We start from the raw sequence: 23,016 nt of genomic DNA on the forward strand, positions 1-23,016 counted from the left end.
ACGCGACGCACGCAGGGGGGGGCGTTACTGCACCCGCAGTGTAGAGTATACACCGCTGCATATCTTTGGTATGCAGATACTTCAATTATTTCGCTGACCAGTTTTGCCGAAGTTTTGAGATTTATACAAAATAAAATAAATAAGTCTAATCGATCTTGCATTTTCTCATTTTTTTAAGTGGAAGAAACAGGTTTAGAGTCTTTATTTGAATACACACATACTCCCCCCCCCTCCCTCCCCCCTGATGACTGGAGGAGCTCCCACCTGATGGCGTAGAATATGGCCGTCAGGACCAGCTCGCTGTGAACGGCGATGGCCATGTAGCGAGGCTCGTGGAAGGCCGAGGGCACCGTCCTCACAGCGTAGCACAGGTACACCGCCCACAGCAGGAAGAGGAACTCAGCTATGGGGGGGATGGATGAATGGGTGGGGGGGTGAGGGGGGGGGGGGGGGGGGGCGCAGAGAGAGAACGTACTGTATTACTGGAGCACATCTCAGGCACACGGGAGAATACCCCCGTTAGCACGGGCCGTCTCACTCAACAGCTGTGGGTTTATTCTCTGGGCAATAAACGAATCCCTGTGCACCTCCATGGCAACCCCATGAAACGTCTCCTGCTCCCCCCCCCCCCCCCTGCAATAAACAAGCTGCTTTTTTCCATGAAGACGTGCTGCCTTTATTTTTTTACGTATTATGTCCTTTGCTCGAGCCGGAGGGGGAGAGGGGTCACATGTTCCCCTCGCAGCAGGAAGAACTGTGAGCGCTCGATGCAATCGGCCAATCACAGGAGAGCTATTGACTCAAGGTTGCGTGAGGTCGAATATCTAAAATGAACCAAAGCAAAAGAGACATTCCACATCTTTCAATTTCCCATTTAACGATTTCTTTTAATATCTGTTTTAATCCAATGACATACGTCATTTAAATTGAGGAATAAACACTATGATTTAAAGTGATGTCATAAAATAAGATGACCAACATTAAAATCATCAAAAAACAAGATATAGGCTTTGAATATACAAAGAAAACGTAAATTATTGGGTAAAGTATTAGTCTTTCTCTCTCTCTCTCTCTCTCTCTCTCTACCTACTATCAAGCTTCCAAAGATCCCTTATTGGAAAATAGCTCCATAAAACAAATCTGTGTCTCCGTTTTAAAACCAAGAAGAATAAGTCAGCCAGATAATTATAGGTATAATTAGCATAATAGATCATTGTTACGGCATTAACAACTCTGGCTTTTGTAAATATCCTCCTCCAGAAGGGCTTTTGAATTGTACAGATAGTTCAGAGCATCTGGAATATGAATATGAGAGGAACAATTGTATGTTTTGATTAAATTAAGACGCCATTGCAGCGCTGAAGCTGCAGTTTTGTTGCGCATTAATAAAGTGTGCTGAATAATAAATCATCACTGGGTTGGAACTAGCTTTTTTGTTTGTTTTTGTTTTACTGTTATAAAAAGCAAAGAACTATGAAAAGCACAACAATGAGACCCCCGACTGCGGGGCGCATTCATAAATCAGAAAGACTTTCATCAACGACCTGGTGAACGGGGTGAAAATGTGCGTCGAGCGGCCTTACCGACGGCCATCATGTAGTCCCAGCGGTCCAGCAGGCACATGCTGAACTGCAGCCCGTCGGGCGTGTAGCCCACGTCGATCAGAGCCAACTTCCTGTCCGGGTTCTGGCAGACGGCGGAGGTCCAGGCCACCAGGAACCAGCAGACGATGAGCAGGATGATGCCCAGCAGCCGCAGCACCCGCCAGCTGGTCATGTAGGGGATCCTCTGCGCGGTGCGGGACAGGAACACCTTCAGCACCCTGCGGGGGGGGGCGAGGAGAAAGAAAAAAAATCCTCATTGGGTTTTTGGGCGGAATCCAACGTCAGCGGGTGACAATCCTGTCTCCCAATACGGACTCAAGCTAAACGATCCCATATCAGAGCCTTTTGGGGCATCTTTAGACTTTGAACCTGTGAATTCCCACGGCGGAGTAAACTCAAAGAAGCTCGATGAACGTCAGACAACAACGAGGATGTGGTATTTATATGATAATGTACCCTTTTTTTTACCGTATTTTACCCTTCCTGCAGCTTCCTGCAGCTTTAAAGCCACAGAGCCGCGGAGCAGGAATGAAACGGTGCTCAAACACATGACCAGCCGTCGCTATTCTTAGGCTTTGCCCTTCACGCACATTGATGAAGTGTCCACTGCGCTCCCGGCTAATTAACCCCCCTCAACCCCCCACCCCACCAACCAACCCTCTATCAAAAATTGATCCGTGCAGTATGTTAACTTGCACCTCTGAGGGCCACATCCTCATCATCAGCATCTCCTCTCTGACGGTTTCACCTGAAGATTTAGATCAGATTTATGTGCAATACTTTAAATACAGCAACCCCCCCAGTCTCATTATCAGCGATCTAGTGCTGATACCCCCCCCCCCCAGTCACTCTTTCCTCCAGCTGTCCTGTCTCTGCCTCTCATCTCACACATTTGTCTCTCGGTTTGTCTCACGTTATAGATGGGGATCATTCGGGGCCGAGGCACCCCATGTTTTCCTAATTACTCTTACTTGGCATTTCCCTCTTACACTTAATGAGGCAGTGATCGCCCCCCCCCCCCCCCCCCCCACCCCCCCTCACCCCCTCCTGTCCCAAACATGTAGTCTGGTGATGAATTACAGGAGCAACACGCTGCCTTCCACACCACATAAGGCCCCTACTTCCACAAGGAGAAGACACAGTGTGACGGCACTTTAAGAGACAATCTGATTTCCCGGAATTGATAATGACGTTACGGTTGTGTGTAGATGAGTGTGTGTGTGTGTGTGTTACCTGTACAACTTAAGAGTCAGTGTCCCATAGACGGTGGCGAAACCCAGCAGCCGGACCCATCGCAGCAGAATGCAGCGGAAAACGCTCGGCTGGAAATAGAGAATCCCGACCTGCGAGAGGACAGAAGAAGCCTTTAAAGGACGCCTTTGACCCAGTTTAACCATGAGAGTCTCTGTGTGCAGGACACGGGGGGCGTCGGGTGTCCACGTAGGCACTCTGTGAAGGGACTACGTGGTTGTCGTACACTCCCTGTATCACTCATTAACTCACGGTCACCTGCTCCTTTGCTCAAAAGTTGTCTCATGATCAACTTTTTCACCACCTCCATCACACCATCAGAGTGGATTTTGAATGTTATCAGCTGTCTCAGACGTACGACTGGATAAGAGACAGAAATGAAAGCGATAATAAAAAGTAATTACTTCTCGTAGTTATACTACTGTTGCTCAAACTATGTGACAGTAAGTCCAACTCTCGATAAAGAAGAAGTTCCTGCCTGAAGTATTTCAGGAAATATTACAGTAATGAACTCCTTTGGCAATAACAATAAAAACGAGACGGATCGGTGACTTTCCAAACTTGACATTATTAAAAACAACAAATACATCTGAGCCCGCTAATACCACACAAAGCTTATCCTCGGGGGGGGGGGGGGGGGGGGGCGTCCACCCACGTCTGCTACAAAGACCCAGAAACACCGAGATGAAAAAACACTGATGAGTCACAAGGTGCGGCCAAACAAACAGGAAGAGGAAGTAAAACATTAGAGGCATTTATTAATTATCGCAACGCTCCAGATGTGCACATTACACACAATGACTCAAAATTGAAGACACTTGTTGCTAATGCTGTGACCACATGTATAAAAGTTCAGAGTGCACAGTTTGCTGAAGATTCCAAACATGGGTTTGGAGGGGCTTGTCCACCGGCATGCTGTCCTTGGGTCTTACAACACCCAACGTCTCCTCACCTTCCTAGAGGAGCTAAAAGACATCCTCCTGGACCGCCAACAACACCATCCTTGGCTCGCACATCACATTTATGTGATCATTTGGGACAATGTAAGCTTCCACAGAACAAACCAAATCAGAGAGTGGTTCACCACCAACAGTAACCACTTTTTAAACGTCTGTCTGCCACCCTACTCCCCTTTCCTGAACCCTATAGAGGAGTTCTTCTCATCGTGGAGATGGAAGGTTTATGACAGACAACCATACACTAGAGAGAACCTCCTAAGGGCAATGGAGCTGGCCTGTGTTGACCTCCCAGTGGAGGCCTTCCAAGGACGGATTCGCCATTCCAGGGCGTTTTTCCCGAGGTGCCTGGCAAGAGACAATATAGCCTGCGACGTGGATGAGGTGATGTGGCCCGATGCAGCTCAACGGCATGATGCCGCACAGTGATTGTGGTGTGTGTGGTGTGAATAAAGTAAATAAAAAAACTTCACACCCTGATCATGTTTTCAAGAGTATTGTTGTGTGCAATAGATTCTGTCTTTGCATTGAGCTGTGTTACAGTATTGTACATGTAGAATTTACTATAGATTTATACTCTTCATATGAAACTCACAAATCTAAATGCCTAATCCTCTGCAGAGATCTAAGAAGATCCATTACTGTAAAGTTTCTAAAAATATGCATTGGCAGTTATGAAACAAAGAACCATTGAGCAATGTGTTTTCAATTGTTTTGCTGTAGTGTGTAATGATGTGTATAATGTTTACATTTTTGAAAGCTTCGAGCTGCTCTTTTGGTGTGAAAGTTTGAGTTTTGAAGTGGGAAGGTGTGGTTGTGTTTATGTAGCTTTAGAAAAGGGTGTTGTGTTTAGACATTGGGGAACATGGAGGAAACGTTTGTGAAATGTGTTTTAGCATTTGAGAAAAACTGTAAAGTCAGCTGGCCCTTCTTGTTCGACAGGTTGAGTCTTTTATTGTTCTTTCGTTTCTCGATGACTCGCAGGCGGTTACTGGAAGGTGGAGAGTCGGCGTGATCGTTGTCTTCGAGCCTCGCCGCGGCCCCTCAGACACGAGCCGTGCGCTCCAGAGGGGTTTCTGGGAAAAGACAACGGACCAGTAACCCCCCCCGCCACCCCCCCAGGTCTCTCTTAACTCCAAGAGAGAGCCAGATCAGTTTCCGCCCCCCCCACCCCCTCTTCCCTCCCTTTTTTAAAAACCTTCCATTAATAATCAATGATAAGTGCTGGGAATCTTAGATTGAGCGCTGAGGGCAGGGAACCGGATCTGCTGCTGTGTGTGTGTGTGTCTATATGTGTGTGTGTGTGTGTGTGTGTGAGAGAGAGAGGAACAGGGTGCTTCATACCTGTCTAATGGACATCAATATCCAGGAGACAATTATCGCCACACCCCCTTCTCTTTATCTCGTCTCAGTTACAGCGTCAGTTGAGGAAATGCTGAGTTAGCGTTGCCAGCATCGAGAAGCCCTCTCGCCACCCAGGGTTTTATTATTCTACAGCGCAGGAATATCAGTGTGACAGTAACTGTTTATGATGTTTAGGTCCAAAGATGCACTTGATGTTTCCCTCTGAAGACAAGTTGAATATCCTGTAAATGAGCTTCAGGATAGTGATTAATTTCATTTAGCAACAGATTTCTCTTGGTTGTAGAGGGTTTGATTTATGTTTTGTTTCAAATTTATTTTCAATTTTCTCTTCCCAAGACCTGTTTTGGTACATTTCTTAAGAATAAAATTAAAATGAGTTTAATAGGCTTGAAAGTAAGTATGGTTTACATTTTGTGCTATTCTTTCATCTACAGGTGCCTTTTTGAAGACATTTTACTATATTTTTGAAAGTTTGAGCTGCTCTTTTGGTGTGAAAGTTTGAGTTTTGAAGTGAGAAGTTGTGGTTGTGTTTATGTAGCTCTAGAAAAGGGTGTTGTGTTTAGACATTGGGGAACATGGAGGAAACGTTTGTGAAATGTGTTTTAGCATTTGATAAAAACTGTAATTGCTGCAGTTTTTACTACTTTAACGGCATTATTTCAATTTTCCCTCGGCCCGAATGGAACTGATATCATAACTCGTACTGAGGCCTTTATTTTATTATCTCGTGCAATAAAACATGTTCTTCGAGTACACCGGTGGAGTTACACGCTTGGATTAATTTATGCCCGGAGGAATGTTTGAAGGTTCCCTCTTATTGTAAAAATGCCACCCAACTTCCTGGAAAACCAGTTTTCACGCTCCATTAGCTGTATACAAAGCAAAGTTTGAGGGCTGACAACCAGAGTTTCCAGCAGCAGTTCCTCAAAGGTGTTCAGTGCAGGTAAGCAGAAACCACGGCAGAGTAGAAAGGACTTAATTGAAGAATGAGACATCTGCAAACTCCATTTACTATTGAATAATGACCACATTGTTTGGTTTAGTTCCTTGTAAAAGAACTATGATGGATCTGTGAAATGTTTTTTTTATCAGAAAAAACAAAATGACAAAACTATTTGATAATGTCGTGTGACAATGAGAAAATAAATAACATTGTTTTTCAGGTTGGAAGTGCTGGATCTGCTGTATATATGCTTTATTTATTGAACCATTATTTTAAACTTTAAGCCCCTTGGCCAAGTGGGCAGCATAAGATAAGTATCAGATACAAAACACACAATTAATACAATAACTACAAAAAAGGATTGTGCATATGTATGCATATGTACTTTTCTTCATTTTTCTACATTTCATCAAGCGTCCCTCTCAGGATGAAGTTTATAACCTATTCACATTTCATTAAGCGCCATCATCTGGTTAAAATTGTGCTGGTTAAAATGTTTCTTTGTTACTGTTGGTTTGCAGAAATGGAGGCACTGGAGAATACAGCTAACATCATATCAAGCGTAACGTCGGCGATGGGTGATGTATTAAAACTGGGAGGGAAATTGAAAAAAAGTGCAAGTGTCGATGGCGCAGGATCAAAAGCTGGACTTGATTTTGGAGGGAAATTTGCTAAAGAAATAACACACTGCGAGTGCAAAGTCGTGTTCAGAAATGAGAGTTCTCACTACACTCTTTATAAACCCAGGTAAATGCATCTTTTTAGTTGCCCTTTTGCTCTCATTTTGAAATCCCTTCTCACGTCATTAACTTGGTTAATGTGATTCCTAGATTCTACATCCATGTCGGACGCTGCATCGAACCCCTGCCCCCTCGCATTCTACCCTCCTCGTCTGGAGAGGCGTTGTTCACCAAGCCTTCGATGAAAATGAAAGGATATTTTGGGGTCTTCACCTACGACCTGCTCGACGTTTCTACCAAAGCTTGCACCAAGAGAATCGCTGTGCTGTACCGGGTTCCGTTTGACCAGAAGAAGAATTCAAACCAGTTCGGGTTGGGAATCTTTGACATCAGCAAGGAGTGCGATCTCGATCTCTTCAATGAGATGTCCAAAAAAGAAGACGCAGCAGCCTTTGTCAGAGGCAAAGCCGAAGAGGCTGGTCTGCAACATGAGAGTGACAACGTCACCATCATGGCCACAATGTCCCACTGCGACAAATCCATCATAAAGGTGGTTCTAAGTGACTGAACGCCCGTCTGACTCATCGTCCTTTTATTGAAATTACATTGTAGTCAAATTGCCTTTCCTATATTTCGACATTCTTGGAAAATCTAAATCTAAGTTTCTCATCATTAATTAAATGAGAAAATAGTGAGTGCATTTAATTTACACAGAGGTATTCAAAACTGATTCACAATGTGATTATTTCCCATTAAATGAATACACAATGGACAGATTTTTCCTATTTTTCATGCTCATGTATGATCACGTTAATCTTTATTTTCCAGTGTGTCTTTATTGCTTCTGTCTTTATCTTTCAACTTTCAAGCTCAATGTGAATCAGCGATCAACTGACTTCCTACTGGAAGTTCTATAAACTGATGTTAAACAAGGCAGGGTGTCTCTTATTGGAACGAACAAAGCCCTTTTGTGAAAAGACACATTAAGCTTTTAACCTCATCTTCAATAAGAGCCGTCGCCATTTTGACCTTTGTAATGGAAAGTTATTGTATTTAGTACTGTGGCCCTGAAGTGCAAAGCAACATTACAAAGAATGAAACACTTTTACAAAGCTCGAGACAAATTAACATTTTGGAAAACAAATTAACATTGTTGAAGACAAATTAACATTTTATAAAACAAATTTACATCTTAGAAAACAAATTTACATCTTAGAAAACAAATTTACATTTTCGAAAAACAAATTTACATTTTCGAAAACAAATTAACAAGACGCTAAACACTTTTACCAATCCCGAAACAAATTAACAAAGTACAGATTCCTCACGGAAAGGGAACGTACCAAATACCGGAAGTGACGGAAGTGTTGAGCGCGGTGTTTTCATTGGTTGGCTACGCGTGCAACATCAGTATGAAGGGAGAATTGCAACGTTTGCTTATAGCATCAGGTGACCGAGGCAGACCACATGTGCCGCTGTCAGGGCAAAACAATCACGCACGCGTAGCCAAACCAGTAGGTTCAAAAACCAGTGTGCATGTTTACACCGTGTAGACTTGACATCATGTCCACGGTTACAGCGTACGAGTGGCCCTCGTTAAAATATTGAACGCAATGATGCAGTATGTCTGGTGTTTCCGTCTGGTCCGCGTCCTTTAAAAACTCCAAACACCGACCACACGTAACGCAAAACCGGTTAAGCTGTTCATGTGTTTGCCACATAACGGGCAATCCATGCCTCCAATGAACGTCTTTGTCGCCATAAACTCCACAACCAATGAAAACACCGCGCTCAACACTTCCCTCACTTCCGGTATTTGGTACGTTCGCTTTCCGTGAGGAATCTGTACTTTGTTAATTTGTTTCGGGATTGGTAAAAGTGTTTAGCGTCTTGTTAATTTGTTTTCGAAAATGTAAATTTGTTTTTCGAAAATGTAAATTTGTTTTCTAAGATGTAAATTTGTTTTTTTAGATGTAAATTTGTTTTATAAAATGTTAATTTGTTTTCAACAATGTTAATTTGTTTTCCAAAATGTTAATTTGTCTTGAGCTTTGTAAAAGAGTTTAATTCTTTGTAATGTTGTTTTGCACTCCAGGGCCACTGTAATTTAGACTCCGGAGGAAAGATTTTCCATTTTTAATATCTAAGTAATGCTGTATTGAGCAACAGTTGAAACTAGAATGGCATACACCAGATAACATACACCGCTTGGCATACACCAGATAGCATACAGTGCATCAGGGTAGGAAATTTACATGTAATTTAGGGGGCAATTTATTTTTATTTGGAAGAATAAAATCCAAATAAGTTCAATGGGCTAAAAAGTATCTACAGGTGCCTTTGTGACTTTAAGAAGTGTTAATTGTTGCAGTTTTTTCTATTTTAACGGCGTTCTTTCAATTTTCCATCGGCCTGAATGGAGCAGATTTTATAACTTTCACTGAGGCATTTCTTTTTAAATATCTTGTGCACATAACGTGTTCTCCATCTAGATCGGGGGAGTGGCACGCTTTGAATAACCTATGCAGGTGTGTTTGAGGGTTCATACTTATGTAAAAATGCAATCCAACTGCCTGGAGAACCGGGTTTCCAGCTCAGCTGTATATGAAGCAACGTTTGACTGCTGACAACCAGAGCTTCCAGCAGCAGTTCCTCAAAGGTGTTCAGCGCAGGTAAGCAGAACCACGGCAGAGTAGAAAGGACTTTATATAAATAACATTGTTTTGCAGGTTGGAAGCGGGAGATCTGCTCTAAACATCTAACTCTTCACCCACCTAAAGGACTTGCACAATTAGGTGAGTGTATCTGTTTTTTATTTGTACTCTTTCTTTGATTAAATACATTTTTGGGGGCTTGCCGTTCTTATGCTTCATTTATTCAAACATTATTAGGGCCTGAGCCGACTGAAAGTCGGGCGAAAGCCCTATTGTTATTGTAAGTTGCAAGAATTTTTTTTTCTGCCACTTCGATTGCACTTTTGGGGACTTTATCATGTTCAAAAACTCTTGAATTTTTGCACGCGCTTCAGAAGTGCGCAAAATTGAGGTATGAGTCGGGTCCCGCAATTAGGGGATAAAAAAAAGTGCTCTCTAGCGCCACCAAAAAGTGGTGCCTATGGGGACATTTTTTCCCACTTTTACCGATTGAGCTGGAACCTTTTCACAAAGGTGCTCTTGGATGTGCTCTACAAAAAAGTCAATTATGGTATGCAAATGCGCTTACCGTTTTATGGCCGCCATTTTGAATTTTGTGAAAAACACCTTTTTGCGAACTCCTCCCAGACGCTTAGTCCGATTCTCACGAAATCTTCGGCAAAATGATCATTGGCTCAAGAAGAATGTTGATATCTCATTTTTCATTAAAGTTATGGACCAATGAAGTTTGTAGGTTTGTGTCCTGAAAATTCAAAGGCTTATAACTTTTTTTTTTCTAACCCCCATTTTCACCAAATTTTAGGACATGTTCACATTGAGTCCTAGAACATCCCCAAATATTTTCAGAATATTTGAACATTAGGGGGCACTATATTTATTGTATTTTTGGCATTTTCCTTCAATTTTTGCATTTACAAACGAACGAACTCCTCCGAGAGTTTAAATCCGATCCATTTCAAAATCTGGCAAGTGGTTCCTGACACCCTTGGGGTCAAAAGTTATTAAAATCAAGAGTTTTCATAAAAGTACCTGGGCGTGAGCTTGCGTGCAGTTTGGACAATTTTGGAAGGTTTTTTTCCAAAATGTAAAATGGTATAACTCCAAGGAACATTCATATTTCTGGCTATAAATGTTTATTCGTGATGCTTGTGTAAGCCTGCAAGTATTCCCATGCAGTGATTTTCGAAAAAGTATAGCGCCACCTATTGGCTTAGGTCAATGCAAAGTTTCTACATTTACATGTCCATTTCCTAGCCCTTTAATCTGATCAACTTCAAATCTGGGAATATAAGACGTAAGACTGTGACGATGGCTCACAGTGAGAATTGGAAGTTTTGGACCAACTTTGTTGCCGTGACGACGCCATCTTCGCATGAAAGTTCAAGCACATCTTCTGAGCCTCGGCACACTCCAAAACTCTTGAAAACCTCTGTGAGTATCCTACGTGATGACCTTTACAGACCTGATGTGGAGTTTTGGATCAAAAGTAAAAAATTGCCTCCATGTCGCCCCCTGGAAGATTTTGACGAAGCAGCGCCGGCACCGTGTTTGACCTACAAGTCTGCTGATTTTTTACCAAATTTATTAAAGGGAGACTTAAAAAAATCTCTGAGGATTTTGCTCTAAAACAAACAGTAAGGCAGTTATAATTTCTTTTGTGTGACTATTCCCTGTATTTTTTTGCAGAGATGCATGAACCCTTTGTAAGGGACGTTTTCATCCCAGATTCTCAAGTGGGCCTTTAGCTCTAAGCATGCTCCAACGTTTTTCCCGTGGGGATCCGGTGATCGAGTCCCGACACATAAACCATATTTTCTTTTTCTTCTCTTTTTTCCGCGTGCCTGGCTGATCTAACGAACAAAATGATTCAGTTTACTCTCCTTGCTGAGGTTATTGACTTTGTACACTTTAGAGGAGGTTTGTCAAACTCATTTGAGTTTACTGCCAGAAACTGCTGCGTGCACGCACTAACGGAATGAACAGCTGACTGAGGAAGTGAAGCTGGCGTTACGCAGTCCGGTTGCGGACTGGTCTGGACGGGGCACCCGTTCGACAGCGTGTCGCGAGTTTGACATATCTAACCTGGACAAATAACACGGACAGTTCAATATATTTACATCTATGGATTTAAATACACGTTTTCTGCCACAGCGGAGCCACAGCTGCTCGTAGTCTCGCGTGAGTTCATGCTGTTATCGCGAGAGTTCGCCAGCTCTAACGTAATGTATTTCTCTTTAAAGTAACCTCTATTTAGGTCTTGCACTTTGTACATCGCCGCAACTTATTTAATTAGACTTCTGAGGTGACTTAAATTGTGTTTATTGAACAATGCTGCAAAAGAGGGGGTTGTTTGATGAACTCAAAAAACACCAATTTGACCGTAATTTACTAATTTGTTGCACTCACAACTATTTTAAGTGGGTTGAAACCAATACTTATTCACATTTACCCCGTGCATATGTACTTTAAAGACATTCTTAAAGACATTCAGGATGAATTTTGTGTCATCTGGTCAAAATTGTGCTGCGAATCAATTGGTTAAAATGTTTCTTTGTTTGTTGTTTTGCAGAAATGCCGCTGTTAAATACTGGACTTGGTTATGGAGAGAAATTTGCTAAAGAAATAACACACCGCGAGTGCAAAGTCGTGTTCAGAAATGAGAGTTCTCACTACACTCTTTATAAACCCAGGTAAATGCATCTTTTTAGTTGCGCCTTTGCTCTCTCTATCCCGTCATTAACTTGGTTAATGTTATTCCTAGATTCTACATCCATGTCGGCTGCTGCATCGAACCTCTGCCCCCTCGCATCCTACCTACCTCGTCTGGAGAGGCGTTGTTCACTAGGCCCAAGATCGCAATAAAAGGATGTTTTGGGGTCTTCACCTACGACCTGCTCGACGTTTCTACCAAAGCTTGCACCAAGAGAATCGCTGTGCTGTACCGGGTTCCGTTTGACCAGAACAAGAAGTCAAACCAGTTCGGGTTGGGAATCTTTGACATCAGCAAGAAGTGCGATCTCGATCTCTTCAACGAGATGTCTGAAAAAGAAGACGCAGCAGCATCCGTCAGCGGCAAAGCCAAAGGAGGCGGTCTGCAACATGAGAGTGACAACGTCACCATCATGGCCACGATGTCCCACTGCTACAAATCCATCATGAAGGTGGTTCTGAGCGACTGAACGCCCGTCTGGTGACTCATCGTCTTTCAGGGCATTTCCGATATATCGCCGTTCTCAGAAAATATGAATTGATAAGCATTATTCGCATGCTTAAGATCAGATTTTTGTCGACTAAGACAGGATATGTCTTGAATAAATACTTTGTTTTACTGGAATTTTGCTTGTTCATAAAACATTCAATTCACAGTAGTATACACAACTGTGGTTTACAATGTGATTATTTCCCAATAAATCTTATTTTCCAGTTCTTTCTTAATCAAGTGACTTTCTACAAGGCAGGTTGTCTCTTATCGAAACGCACAAAGCCCTTTTGTGAAGAACATATTAACCTGCTAACGCTGACACATCTGCACACTTGCGTTCCATTTTGTTATTTAAATTATCAAATTGTTGGGTTTAGTTCTTTGTAGAATAATGATAATTTATATGTAGCCGTCTCTGGCTCTATCGGTTGCCGGGTTCTGTGGAATGAGGGCACGGACACTCGTTGTATTGCGTAACTCCTCTTTATTCGTCTTTATTCGTCTTATTTATACAGCGTTGTCTGCTTGCTGTCGGCGCTCCAGCCCGCTCTGCTCTCGGGTCCTCGCTCTGCTCACTGTTTTAATGGGAACACACACAATTATCCTGATGCGGCCCAGCTGCGCTAATTAACCCCGGCAGTGTTCCCCAAACCACTCCCCCGTTCTCAACCCCTGCCGCCGCGCTAACCACACCCCGCCACCACATACCCCCACCGCCCGACTTAGGCCGGGGAGCCATCCGGCCGAACCGACTCCCCCCCCTCTCCCTCCTGCGGGCGAGAGAGGAAGTCCGCCACGACCATCTGTGCCCCCGGCCTATGGACCACTTTGAAGTTAAAGGGCTGTAGAGCCAGATACCACCGAGTGATCCGGGCGTTTGTATCCTTCATGCGGTGGAGCCATTGGAGCGGGGCGTGGTCCGAACAGAGGGTGAATTGGCGTCCCAGGAGGTAATACCGCAGGGAGTCGACCGCCCACCGGATGGCCAGGCACTCCTTCTCCACTGTACTGTACCTGGCCTCCCTCTCTGATAGCTTCCGGCTGATGTAGAGGACCGGGCGGTCCACCCCCTGCACCTGCTGGGACAAAACGGCCCCCAGCCCTCTGTTCGACGCGTCCGTCTGCAAGACAAAAGGGAGAGAGAAGTTAGGTGTGTGGAGTAGTGGTTCCCCGCAGAGAGCGTGTTTCACTGCCTCAACCGCCCACTGGCACCGCTCCGTCCACTGGACCGGATCTGAGGCACCTTTCCGGGTCAGGTCAGTTAAGGGGCTGGTCAGCGCCGCAAAGCCCGGGATGAACCTCCTGTAGTAGCCCGCCAGCCCCAAAAACCGCCTCACCTCCTTTTTCGTCTTGGGCCGCGGGCAGGCCGCGATGGCTGCCGTCTTGTCCACCTGAGGGCGCACCTGCCCACCGCCCAAGTGGTACCCCAGATACCGTACCTCCCTCCGCCCAACTGCACACTTCCCCGGGTTGGCGGTAAGCCCGGCCTGCCTCAGGGACTCCAGCACCGCGCCCACCCGCCGCACGTGCTCCGCCCACGTGGTGCTGTATATGATGACGTCGTCCAGGTAGGCGGCAGCATAGGCAGCATGCGGACGCAGCACCCGGTCCATGAGGCGTTGGAAAGTGGCCGGTGCCCCGAACAGCCCGAAGGGAAGCGTGGTGAATTGGTATAACCCAAACGGAGTGGAGAATGCCGTTTTTTCCTTGGACTCTGGCGACAAGGGAATCTGCCAGTAGCCCTTGGTTAAATCCAGTGTCGTAAAAAAACGCGCGGTGCCCAGTCGGTCCAGGAGTTCGTCGACCCGGGGCATCGGGTACGCATCAAACCGTGACACAGCGTTCACCCTGCGATAGTCCACACAGAACCTTATGGAGCCATCCTTCTTGGTGACCAGAACAATGGGGCTGCACCAGGCGCTGTTGGACTCCTCTATTACTCCCATCGCCAGCATAGCAGCCAATTCCCTCTGAACAATTTTCCGCTTTTGTTCAGGTAACCGGTAGGGCCTCGATCGCACCGTCACGCCCGGTGACGTCTCAATGTGGTGCGCTATGAGCTCCGTGCGACCTGGCAGGAGGGAGAACACATCATTAAATCGGTCTTGCAACTGGGCTATGTCTGTTTTCTGGGCCGCCGAGAGCTGGGCGTCGAAATGGAGCCGGGTCGGATTGGTGGACTTTGGGACCTCGGGCCCCAGCTCCTCTCTCTCAGTTACTGCAGACACCAGGAAAACAGACTCCGCCTCCCTCCATAATTTGAGGAGGTTGAGGTGGTAGATCTGTGTAGCTCCACCCCTGTCAGGCCGCGCCACCTCGTAGTCGACGTCCCCGACCCGCCGTGTGACCACAAAGGGCCCTTGCCACTTGGCGAGTAGTTTTGAGCTGGAAGAAGGGAGCAATACAAGTACTTTTTCTCCCGGTGAAAATTGTCTTAGCTTGGCCCCTCTGTTGTACAGTCGCTGTTGACGCTCCTGGGCCTGGAGCAAATTCTCCCGTGACAACTCACCCAGTGTGTGGAGTTTGGCTCGCAGGTCCAGGACGTGCTGAATCTCGCTCTTACCGGGGCTCGGACCCTCCTCCCAGTGTTCCTTAAGTAGGTCGAGCACCCCCCGTGGTTTCCTGCCAAAAAGCAGCTCAAAGGGAGAAAATCCCGTGGAGGCCTGGGGAACCTCCCGTACTGCAAACAACAGAGGATCAAGCCATTTATCCCAATTACGTTCATCGTCGTGAATGAATTTACGAATCATGGATTTCAGTGTTTTATTCAGCCGTTCCACCAGCCCGTCGGTCTGGGGATGATAAACACTGGTCCGAACCGACTTAACCCCCAATAATTCGTAAAGTTCCCGCAGTGTGCGTGACATGAACGAGGTGCCCTGGTCAGTCAGAATCTCTTTCGGGATTCCGACTCGGGAGATGACCTGAAACAGTGCCTGCGCGACGCTCTTTGCAGAGATGTTGCGCAACGGCACTGCCTCGGGATATCGTGTTGCGTAATCCACCAGAACTAACACAAAGCGATATCCCCGTGCGCTCCGGTGAAATGGCCCGATGAGGTCCATGCCTAAGCGTTCGAACGGCGCCTCCATTAACGGGAGTGGCCGTAACGGCGCTCTCGGAATGGCCGGCTGATTCACCAGCTGACACTGCGGGCAGGACGCGCACCATCGGCGCACATCCGCCCAGATGCCGGGCCAGTAAAATCGGGCCATTATCCGGTCCATAGTTTTGTCACTACCCATGTGGCCGGCCATCGGGTTATAGTGAGCCGCCTGGAAAATGATTTCCCGACGGCTTTTCGGCACCACCAACTGAGTGTTCTCCTGCCCCGTTTGAGTGTCACGGCTCACTCTGTATAGTCTGTCCCTAATCAATGAAAAGTGCGGGTAGGATAATGCTGCGTCAGGGCGCACCCGTTGACCATCAATTCGTATCACTTGGTCGAAGGCAAAGCGTAGAGTGTCATCCCGAGACTGTTCCAGTGGAAAATCTTCCATGGAGCGTAGCTCGGGAGCCGGCGGAGTCTCCGTAGGAGGCCCCGTCGGTTCCCCCCCCCTGTCTGCAGTGTCGGACAACCTCGCGTCACCGCTGAGCACAGCACACATCCCGCATGTCCCTGCTGACCGTGAACGCACCCCCGCACACTGCCCCGCTAATCTATCAAACCCCGCCCAATCTGTTCCCAAGATTAGGGGGTGCATAAGGCGGGAGCTAACCGCTGCCTTTACTCTATGCTTTTTGCCCCTAAATCTAATCTCTACTGGCACCACTGGGTAGTCGTGAATATCCCCATCCACACATTTAATCCTCACCCGTGATGCCTCCACCAATGCCCCGGGCCGAACCAGCCTCTGGTGGATCATGGACTGCATGCAGCCCGAATCCACCAACGCCTGGTGTATACCCCCCTGGATCCTTACCGGAACGCAGTACGTCTCTCCTGGGCCGGGGGAGGGTGTTGGAGGCCCGGCAACCCGCACCGACTGGCCCACCTCCATCAGCGGGCACTCCCGGCGATGGTGTCCGGGCTGCCCGCACCTCCAACACTCCTGCCCTGACGATTGAGGCGCTCTCGGCGGGTCGGGAAGGCTGCCGGGTCCGGCCGGGCCCGGGGCCTCGGAAACCCGGGACGGGGTTGATGGTTGCGGGGCCTGCGCCCCGGTCTGCTGCGGGCCCCTCCTTTGCGGCGCCGGGACCGGCCGGGCGATCGCCGGAGGTCGGGCGTCCTCCCTCTGCCAGCCGGGGTGGACCGCCAGGTGGTCCTCGGCTAGGGTGACGGCGGCCTCCAGGGTCGCCGGCCGGTGATAGCGGACCCACGCCGCCGTCCGGGGCGGCAACCCCTCCAGGAGCTGCTCCGTCACCACCTTCTCAACCACCGCCGGCGCTCCCCCCGCGCCCCCTGGCTGCAGCCACCTGTTCGCCGAGTCCCTCAGGCGTTGCGCGAACGCGAACGGGCGGTCCCCCGGGGAGAGCCTCGCCTCTCGGAAGGCCCGCCGATGATCTTCAGGGGACAGCCCTACCCGGTCCACGATGGCTCTTTTCACCTCCGCATACGTGTGCCGGGCCCCGGGAGGAAGGCTGAGGGCTGCCATCTGCGCCTCCCCGGTTAGGAGTGGCAACAGGCGGATCGCCCATTCCTCCGCCGGCCAGCCGCACGACCCCGCCATCGCCTCGAACATCTCCAGGTATGCCTGGACGTCGTCTGTGGCCGTCATTTTGTGGACCACCAGCCCCGCGTACGCTGAGGAGCCCGGTGCCGGAGGGGCAGCAGCTGGCCGGGCTGCCAGTTGTTCTAGCGCGCGGGTCTGCCGGTCCGCCTGCGCTTGCAGCGCCCCCATGAAGTGCCGGTTGGCCTCTGCTTGGTCCCTCTGCATGGCCGCGATCTCCGCCAGCATCTGCCCCAGCGCGATTACCGGCTGCGCCGCCCCCTCGCCGTGCTGTCCGTCCATGCCCTGGTCGTCCCCTGGTCAGGCGCCACTGTAGCCGTCTCTGGCTCTATCGGTTGCCGGGTTCTGTGGAATGAGGGCACGGACACTCGTTGTATTGCGTAACTCCTCTTTATTCGTCTTTATTCGTCTTATTTATACAGCGTTGTCTGCTTGCTGTCGGCGCTCCAGCCCGCTCTGCTCTCGGGTCCTCGCTCTGCTCACTGTTTTAATGGGAACACACACAATTATCCTGATGCGGCCCAGCTGCGCTAATTAACCCCGGCAGTGTTCCCCGAACCACTCCCCCGTTCTCAACCCCTGCCGCCGCGCTAACCACACCCCGCCACCACATTATATAATCTGACTTGTATCTTTTACTCCTCCATTATTTATTAATATTATTGATTGGTTCAATTAAGTAGAAGAACTCACCGAATCCTTTGTTGATCGTGGAGGGTCTTTTTGTCTTGAAGTTGAACCTCAAGCAGGTGCATGGCTTAAATGAACCGAGTTGTTATTGCATATATCAACTCATGCGCATATATCAACGCATGCAACTCAATTGTCATATTCCTGACAATTGAGTTGCATAACTCAGTTCCCAACCTGACAGCTAAATATTCTTCCTTTGACTGGCATGTTGAGCAAAGAGCAACGCATGGTTCTCTTGAACCTGCCAAAACGCAACCTGAGCCGCTGCAATCCGCTGGATGCACAGAACACGAGGTGAAATGTTGGGTTGATTCTTCACTTGACTTCACTTGCTGAATGACATCTGCTTTTATTGCTTGTTTGTGAAAACCAAAAGCATCTATTCTCGACTTAAATTGTAGTATTTTCATGAGGAAGAAAAAAATGCCATGGAAGTGATTAAAGGGTTAGATTACATGCAACTGCATATTTAGAGCAAAAATCCACCCCCTCCCCGAGGTCATTACAAATGGAGATTGGCCAGCCGCACAAGTTCTTTGGAGTTTGAAACATGTTTTCTCCCTTACATGAGTTTGATGGCTTTTCATATTCTCTTCCACTTGCAGTAATTAAAGGGTGTCTCCCTTCTAAAAGGACAATAAATGAATTTTATTGTCTTGCTCATCCAAGCTTGCTTATCGCTTATCTCCTGTCCATAACTGAAGTAATAATCCTTAGAAAAAACTGTATGGCAAGTGGTATACCGGGTGGTGACCAATGTTGTAAATTTCTAACTTCAGATTTGTGATCTATATCAACTGTATAAAAGTTTGACAGCCAGAGATTTCAGCAGTTCTTCAGAGGCGTTCATCCAAGGAGATCCAGGTAGGTGTGAGGAAATAGCCTTGCTTTAAAAAAGAAGGTACCTTTTAAATCCAAGTACACGTACAGAAGTAATGAAGTGCCGCAGACTAATAACGCTTAATGACAGTCTTTCTATGATGGATTTTTATACCTTATATTTAACTTTTATTTTAGCCAGTAAGTGTAACAGTTCTTGTGTGGACCCAAATTTACTACACACGGCTGCAGGGATCTTTGACCTTTTATCTAAAGCTCTGAAACAGCAGGCAGAGTAACAAAAAGACAAAGGAGTCGGACTAACGGGTTAAACAGAGTCCGGATTGAAAGTGAGGAGGGTTTGGAGCTGAACTGTGACAGTAAGTCTCTTGGATAAGCTGAAAGCTGAAGGTATGATAGGCAGCTGTAGGGTCTTAGGTTTATGCACTTCGCCCGGTCAAGTGGCCATAATCCAACTCACATTTATCGAGCGGCTTGGATGAAATTCAAGAGTGAATATTAACTTTTTGACAAATCAAAAATTGTCCCTTTATTTCCGTGTTTAAACAGAGTTCCCTTTTCATTTTGTCTTCTCGTTTAGTTCAAAATGTAGCTGTGATTCAGTTTGCTGGTTCAGTTGTTCAACTGCTAATTTCTTGCTCCATTGAAATTGGGCAGCTTTATGTAACAGTTGTTGAATTGCAGAAATGGACAAACTGCAGGAGGCGGCTGATGTCCTTGAATGTGTTGAAGACGTAGGATCGCTGGCGGCTACTGGATTTGACGTTGCAGGAAAACTATACAAATCACCTCTGATACAACGCGAGTGCAAAGTTGTGCTCACAAACGAGAGTTCTCAGTATGCTCTTTATAAACCCAGGTAAATGCAACTTTTTAGCTGCCCTTTCATTGTTTTGAAATCCCTTCTCCCGTCATTAACTTGGTTAATGTTATTCCTAGATTCTACATCCATGTCGGACGCTGCATCGAACCTCTGCCCCCTCGCATCCAACCCTCCTCGTCTGGAGAGGCGTTGTTCACCAAGCCTTCGATCAAAACAAAAGGATGTTTCGGGGTCTTCACCTACGACCTGCTCGACGTTTCTACCAAAGCTTGCACCAAGAGAATCGCTGTGCTGTACCGGGTTCCGTTTGACCAGAACAAGAAGTCAAACCAGTACGGGTTGGGAATCTTTGACATCAGCAAGGAGTGCGATCTCGATCTCTTCAAAGAGATGTCCAAAAAAGAAGACGCAGCAGCCTTTGTCAGCGGCAAAGCCAAAGGAGCCAGTCTGCAACACGAGAGGGACAACGTCACCATCACGGCCACAATGTCCGACTGCAGCAAACCCATCATAAAGGTGGTTCTGAGCGACTGAACGCCCGTCGGGTGACTCATCGTCTTTCATTGGAATTGCGTTGTGATTCAATCGCATTTCTAATATATCGTATCGCACTTTTACTGTCTGAATGGATAATGAATCTGGAGAATCTGAATTGATAAGAATTATCCTCATGGTTAAAAAATGATTTCTCTGAATTTGCCTGCATATTTGTCAACTAAGATCAGTTTATGGCAAGAAATATATTTTGCTTGAAACTTATGTTAATAAATTAATTTATCTCAGAAATGTATAGCTTTCAATCTGATAATTATCATGTTTAATGACTTGGTAAACACAGGACATCTGAACACATATAACAGATGACTTTTGGTCCAATTTGTTTTAATGTTCACTGTTTTGCCAATTCTAGAAATAAAACCTGTAATAGTGTTGTGTCATCTGTATTTATTATTACTTCTGATGGTAAATGATCTGCTTTCACTTGCACTGTTACAGAAACACGTATATGAGGCAAACTCACTTCATTTCCAAATAGGGTCCCCAAAGATAGAGGGGGGACTAAATAATAAAAACACCCTTCATACAACGCGATCCAATTGACATCAGCACCAACAACATTCTCAAATCAAAGTCCTACAGCTGAATGACAACACACGAACTTCCCATTGGAAGATTATGAACTCTTATCGGCGCGCAGGCGGCCCTTTTGAGGAGGACATTTCAACCTGACAGCAGTTGTCGCTAACGCTCACATCAACAGTGACCAGTGGGGCGGTGAGTAAGCAGCTCTTCTGTTTCTGGACGAGGACGTGCGCCTGTTGATGGGAACATCGGCTCTGGTCACAAACGAGAAGTGGAGAGAGTCATAGTGACGGAGGTTTTGAAGCCTTGAGTTCGGGCGATTCGGCCGCTGTCGTCTTCGGTGAGAGCCGTCGCCCTTTTGACCTTTGTAATGGACACCGGAGGAAAGATGCTCGGCTTGTTAAATCTAAATGGTACTGTATTGAGCAATAGATGAAACTAGAGATTGAGACCATAAACTTGTATCACATTTGCTGAGATAATAAATCCAGTGAGAAGTGGAGTCAGGGGTCATTTGCACATGAATTCACACTCACACCCTTCCACATTGGCTCATCAGCACCAGAAGTCTACTGCCTGGGTGCGAGTGGACAAAGGGCCCCCTCCCTGATCACCGCAGCCACATGCCACCGATGGTGCCACCGATGGTGCCGCCAGCTTCTTCGCTCAGATATTTAAGACAAAGGGAGCCTGTCTGATTTAAACGCAGACACACACCATTGGCAGCACAAAGACCTCCCAGTGGGGGTGACGTGTGCAGGGTACAACAAACGGAGGGATTCACACGCTCACCCCGATTTAATCAACACTCAGTCACTTCATTTGCAGCTATATTTTCTTCCTAATTGTCTACCGTTGCAGCGCCCACCAGCTGGCCCCGCACAGTCGGAGTCAGCCAGAGAGCGTCCCCCCCGAGACGAGGCGCTGACGCAGGCCCGCCCGGCCGCGGGGGAGCTGTCGCACAAATCACCGCGGTGCACCTCTCTGTGGAGTTTCTTCTCGGGAACAGGTACAGGATGCTGTACAGGACGCTGTACAAGCCCGTTGGAAGCGCACCTGAGGGCCAGAGTGCAGCTGGAGTTCAGAAAGAGGGCAGGTTTACCTCACGAAAAGCAAGGAGCGAGAACGCCAGCACGCCCACAACCAAAATAAGACGCCCGACTGGATGCGCCACATAGCATACCACACACATGGCAGATACCGCACATAGCCTACAACACACATGGCAGATACCGCACCTAGCATACAACACACATGGCAGATACCGCACATAGCCTACAACTCACATGGCAGATACCGCACATAGCCTACAACACACATGGCAGATACCGCACATAGCCTACAACACACATGGCAGATACCGCACATAGCCTACAACACACATGGCAGATACCGCACATAGCCTACAACACACATGCCAGATACCGCACATAGCATACAACACACATGGAAGATACCGCACATAGCCTACAACACACATGGAAGATACCGCACATAGCGTACAACACACATGGCAGATACCGCACATAGCCTACAACACACATGCCAGATACCGCACATAGCCTACAACACACATGGCAGATACCGCACCTAGCATACAACACACATGGCAGATACCGCACATAGCCTACAACTCACATGGCAGATACCGCACATAGCCTACAACACACATGGCAGATACCGCACATAGCCTACAACACACATGCCAGATACCGCACATAGCCTACAACACACATGGCAGATACCGCACATAGCCTACAACACACATGCCAGATACCGCACATAGCATACAACACACATGGAAGATACCGCACATAGCCTACAACACACATGGAAGATACCGCACATAGCGTACAACACACATGGCAGATAGCGCACATAGCCTACAACACACATGCCAGATACCGCACATAGCCTACAACACACATGGAAGATACCGCACATAGCCTACAACACACATGGAAGATACCGCACATAGCGTACAACACACATGGCAGATACCGCACATAGCCTACAACACACATGGCAGATACCGCACATAGCCTACAACACACATGCCAGATACCGCGCATAGCATACAACACACATGGAAGATACCGCACATAGCCTACAACACACATGGAAGATACCGCACATAGCCTACAACACACATGGAAGATACCGCACATAGCGTACAACACACATGGCAGATACCGCACATAGCCTACAACACACATGGCAGATACCGCACATAGCCTACAACACACATGCCA

The 23,016-nt window shown here is 47.0% G+C and overlaps 1 protein-coding gene across 2 annotated transcripts in view; it reads right to left on the reverse strand.

The window, feature by feature from the left end:
* The window catches only part of gpr158a (G protein-coupled receptor 158a), a 52,868-nt gene that overhangs the window by 6,704 nt on the left and 23,148 nt on the right, over positions 1–23,016 (reverse strand). For both annotated transcript variants that reach the window (XM_037455720.2, XM_037455719.2), the window contains exons 6-8: positions 2,838–2,947; positions 1,584–1,822; positions 265–403 (exon numbers count right to left, since the gene is read on the reverse strand). In XM_037455720.2, coding sequence (XP_037311617.2) covers positions 265–403; positions 1,584–1,822; positions 2,838–2,947 — 488 coding nt within the window. The remainder of the gene's footprint in view (positions 1–264; positions 404–1,583; positions 1,823–2,837; positions 2,948–23,016) is intronic.

The sequence above is a fragment of the Pungitius pungitius genome, chromosome 19 (genome assembly GCF_949316345.1).
Source record: "Pungitius pungitius chromosome 19, fPunPun2.1, whole genome shotgun sequence".
NCBI classification, from domain to species: Eukaryota; Metazoa; Chordata; class Actinopteri; order Perciformes; family Gasterosteidae; genus Pungitius; species Pungitius pungitius.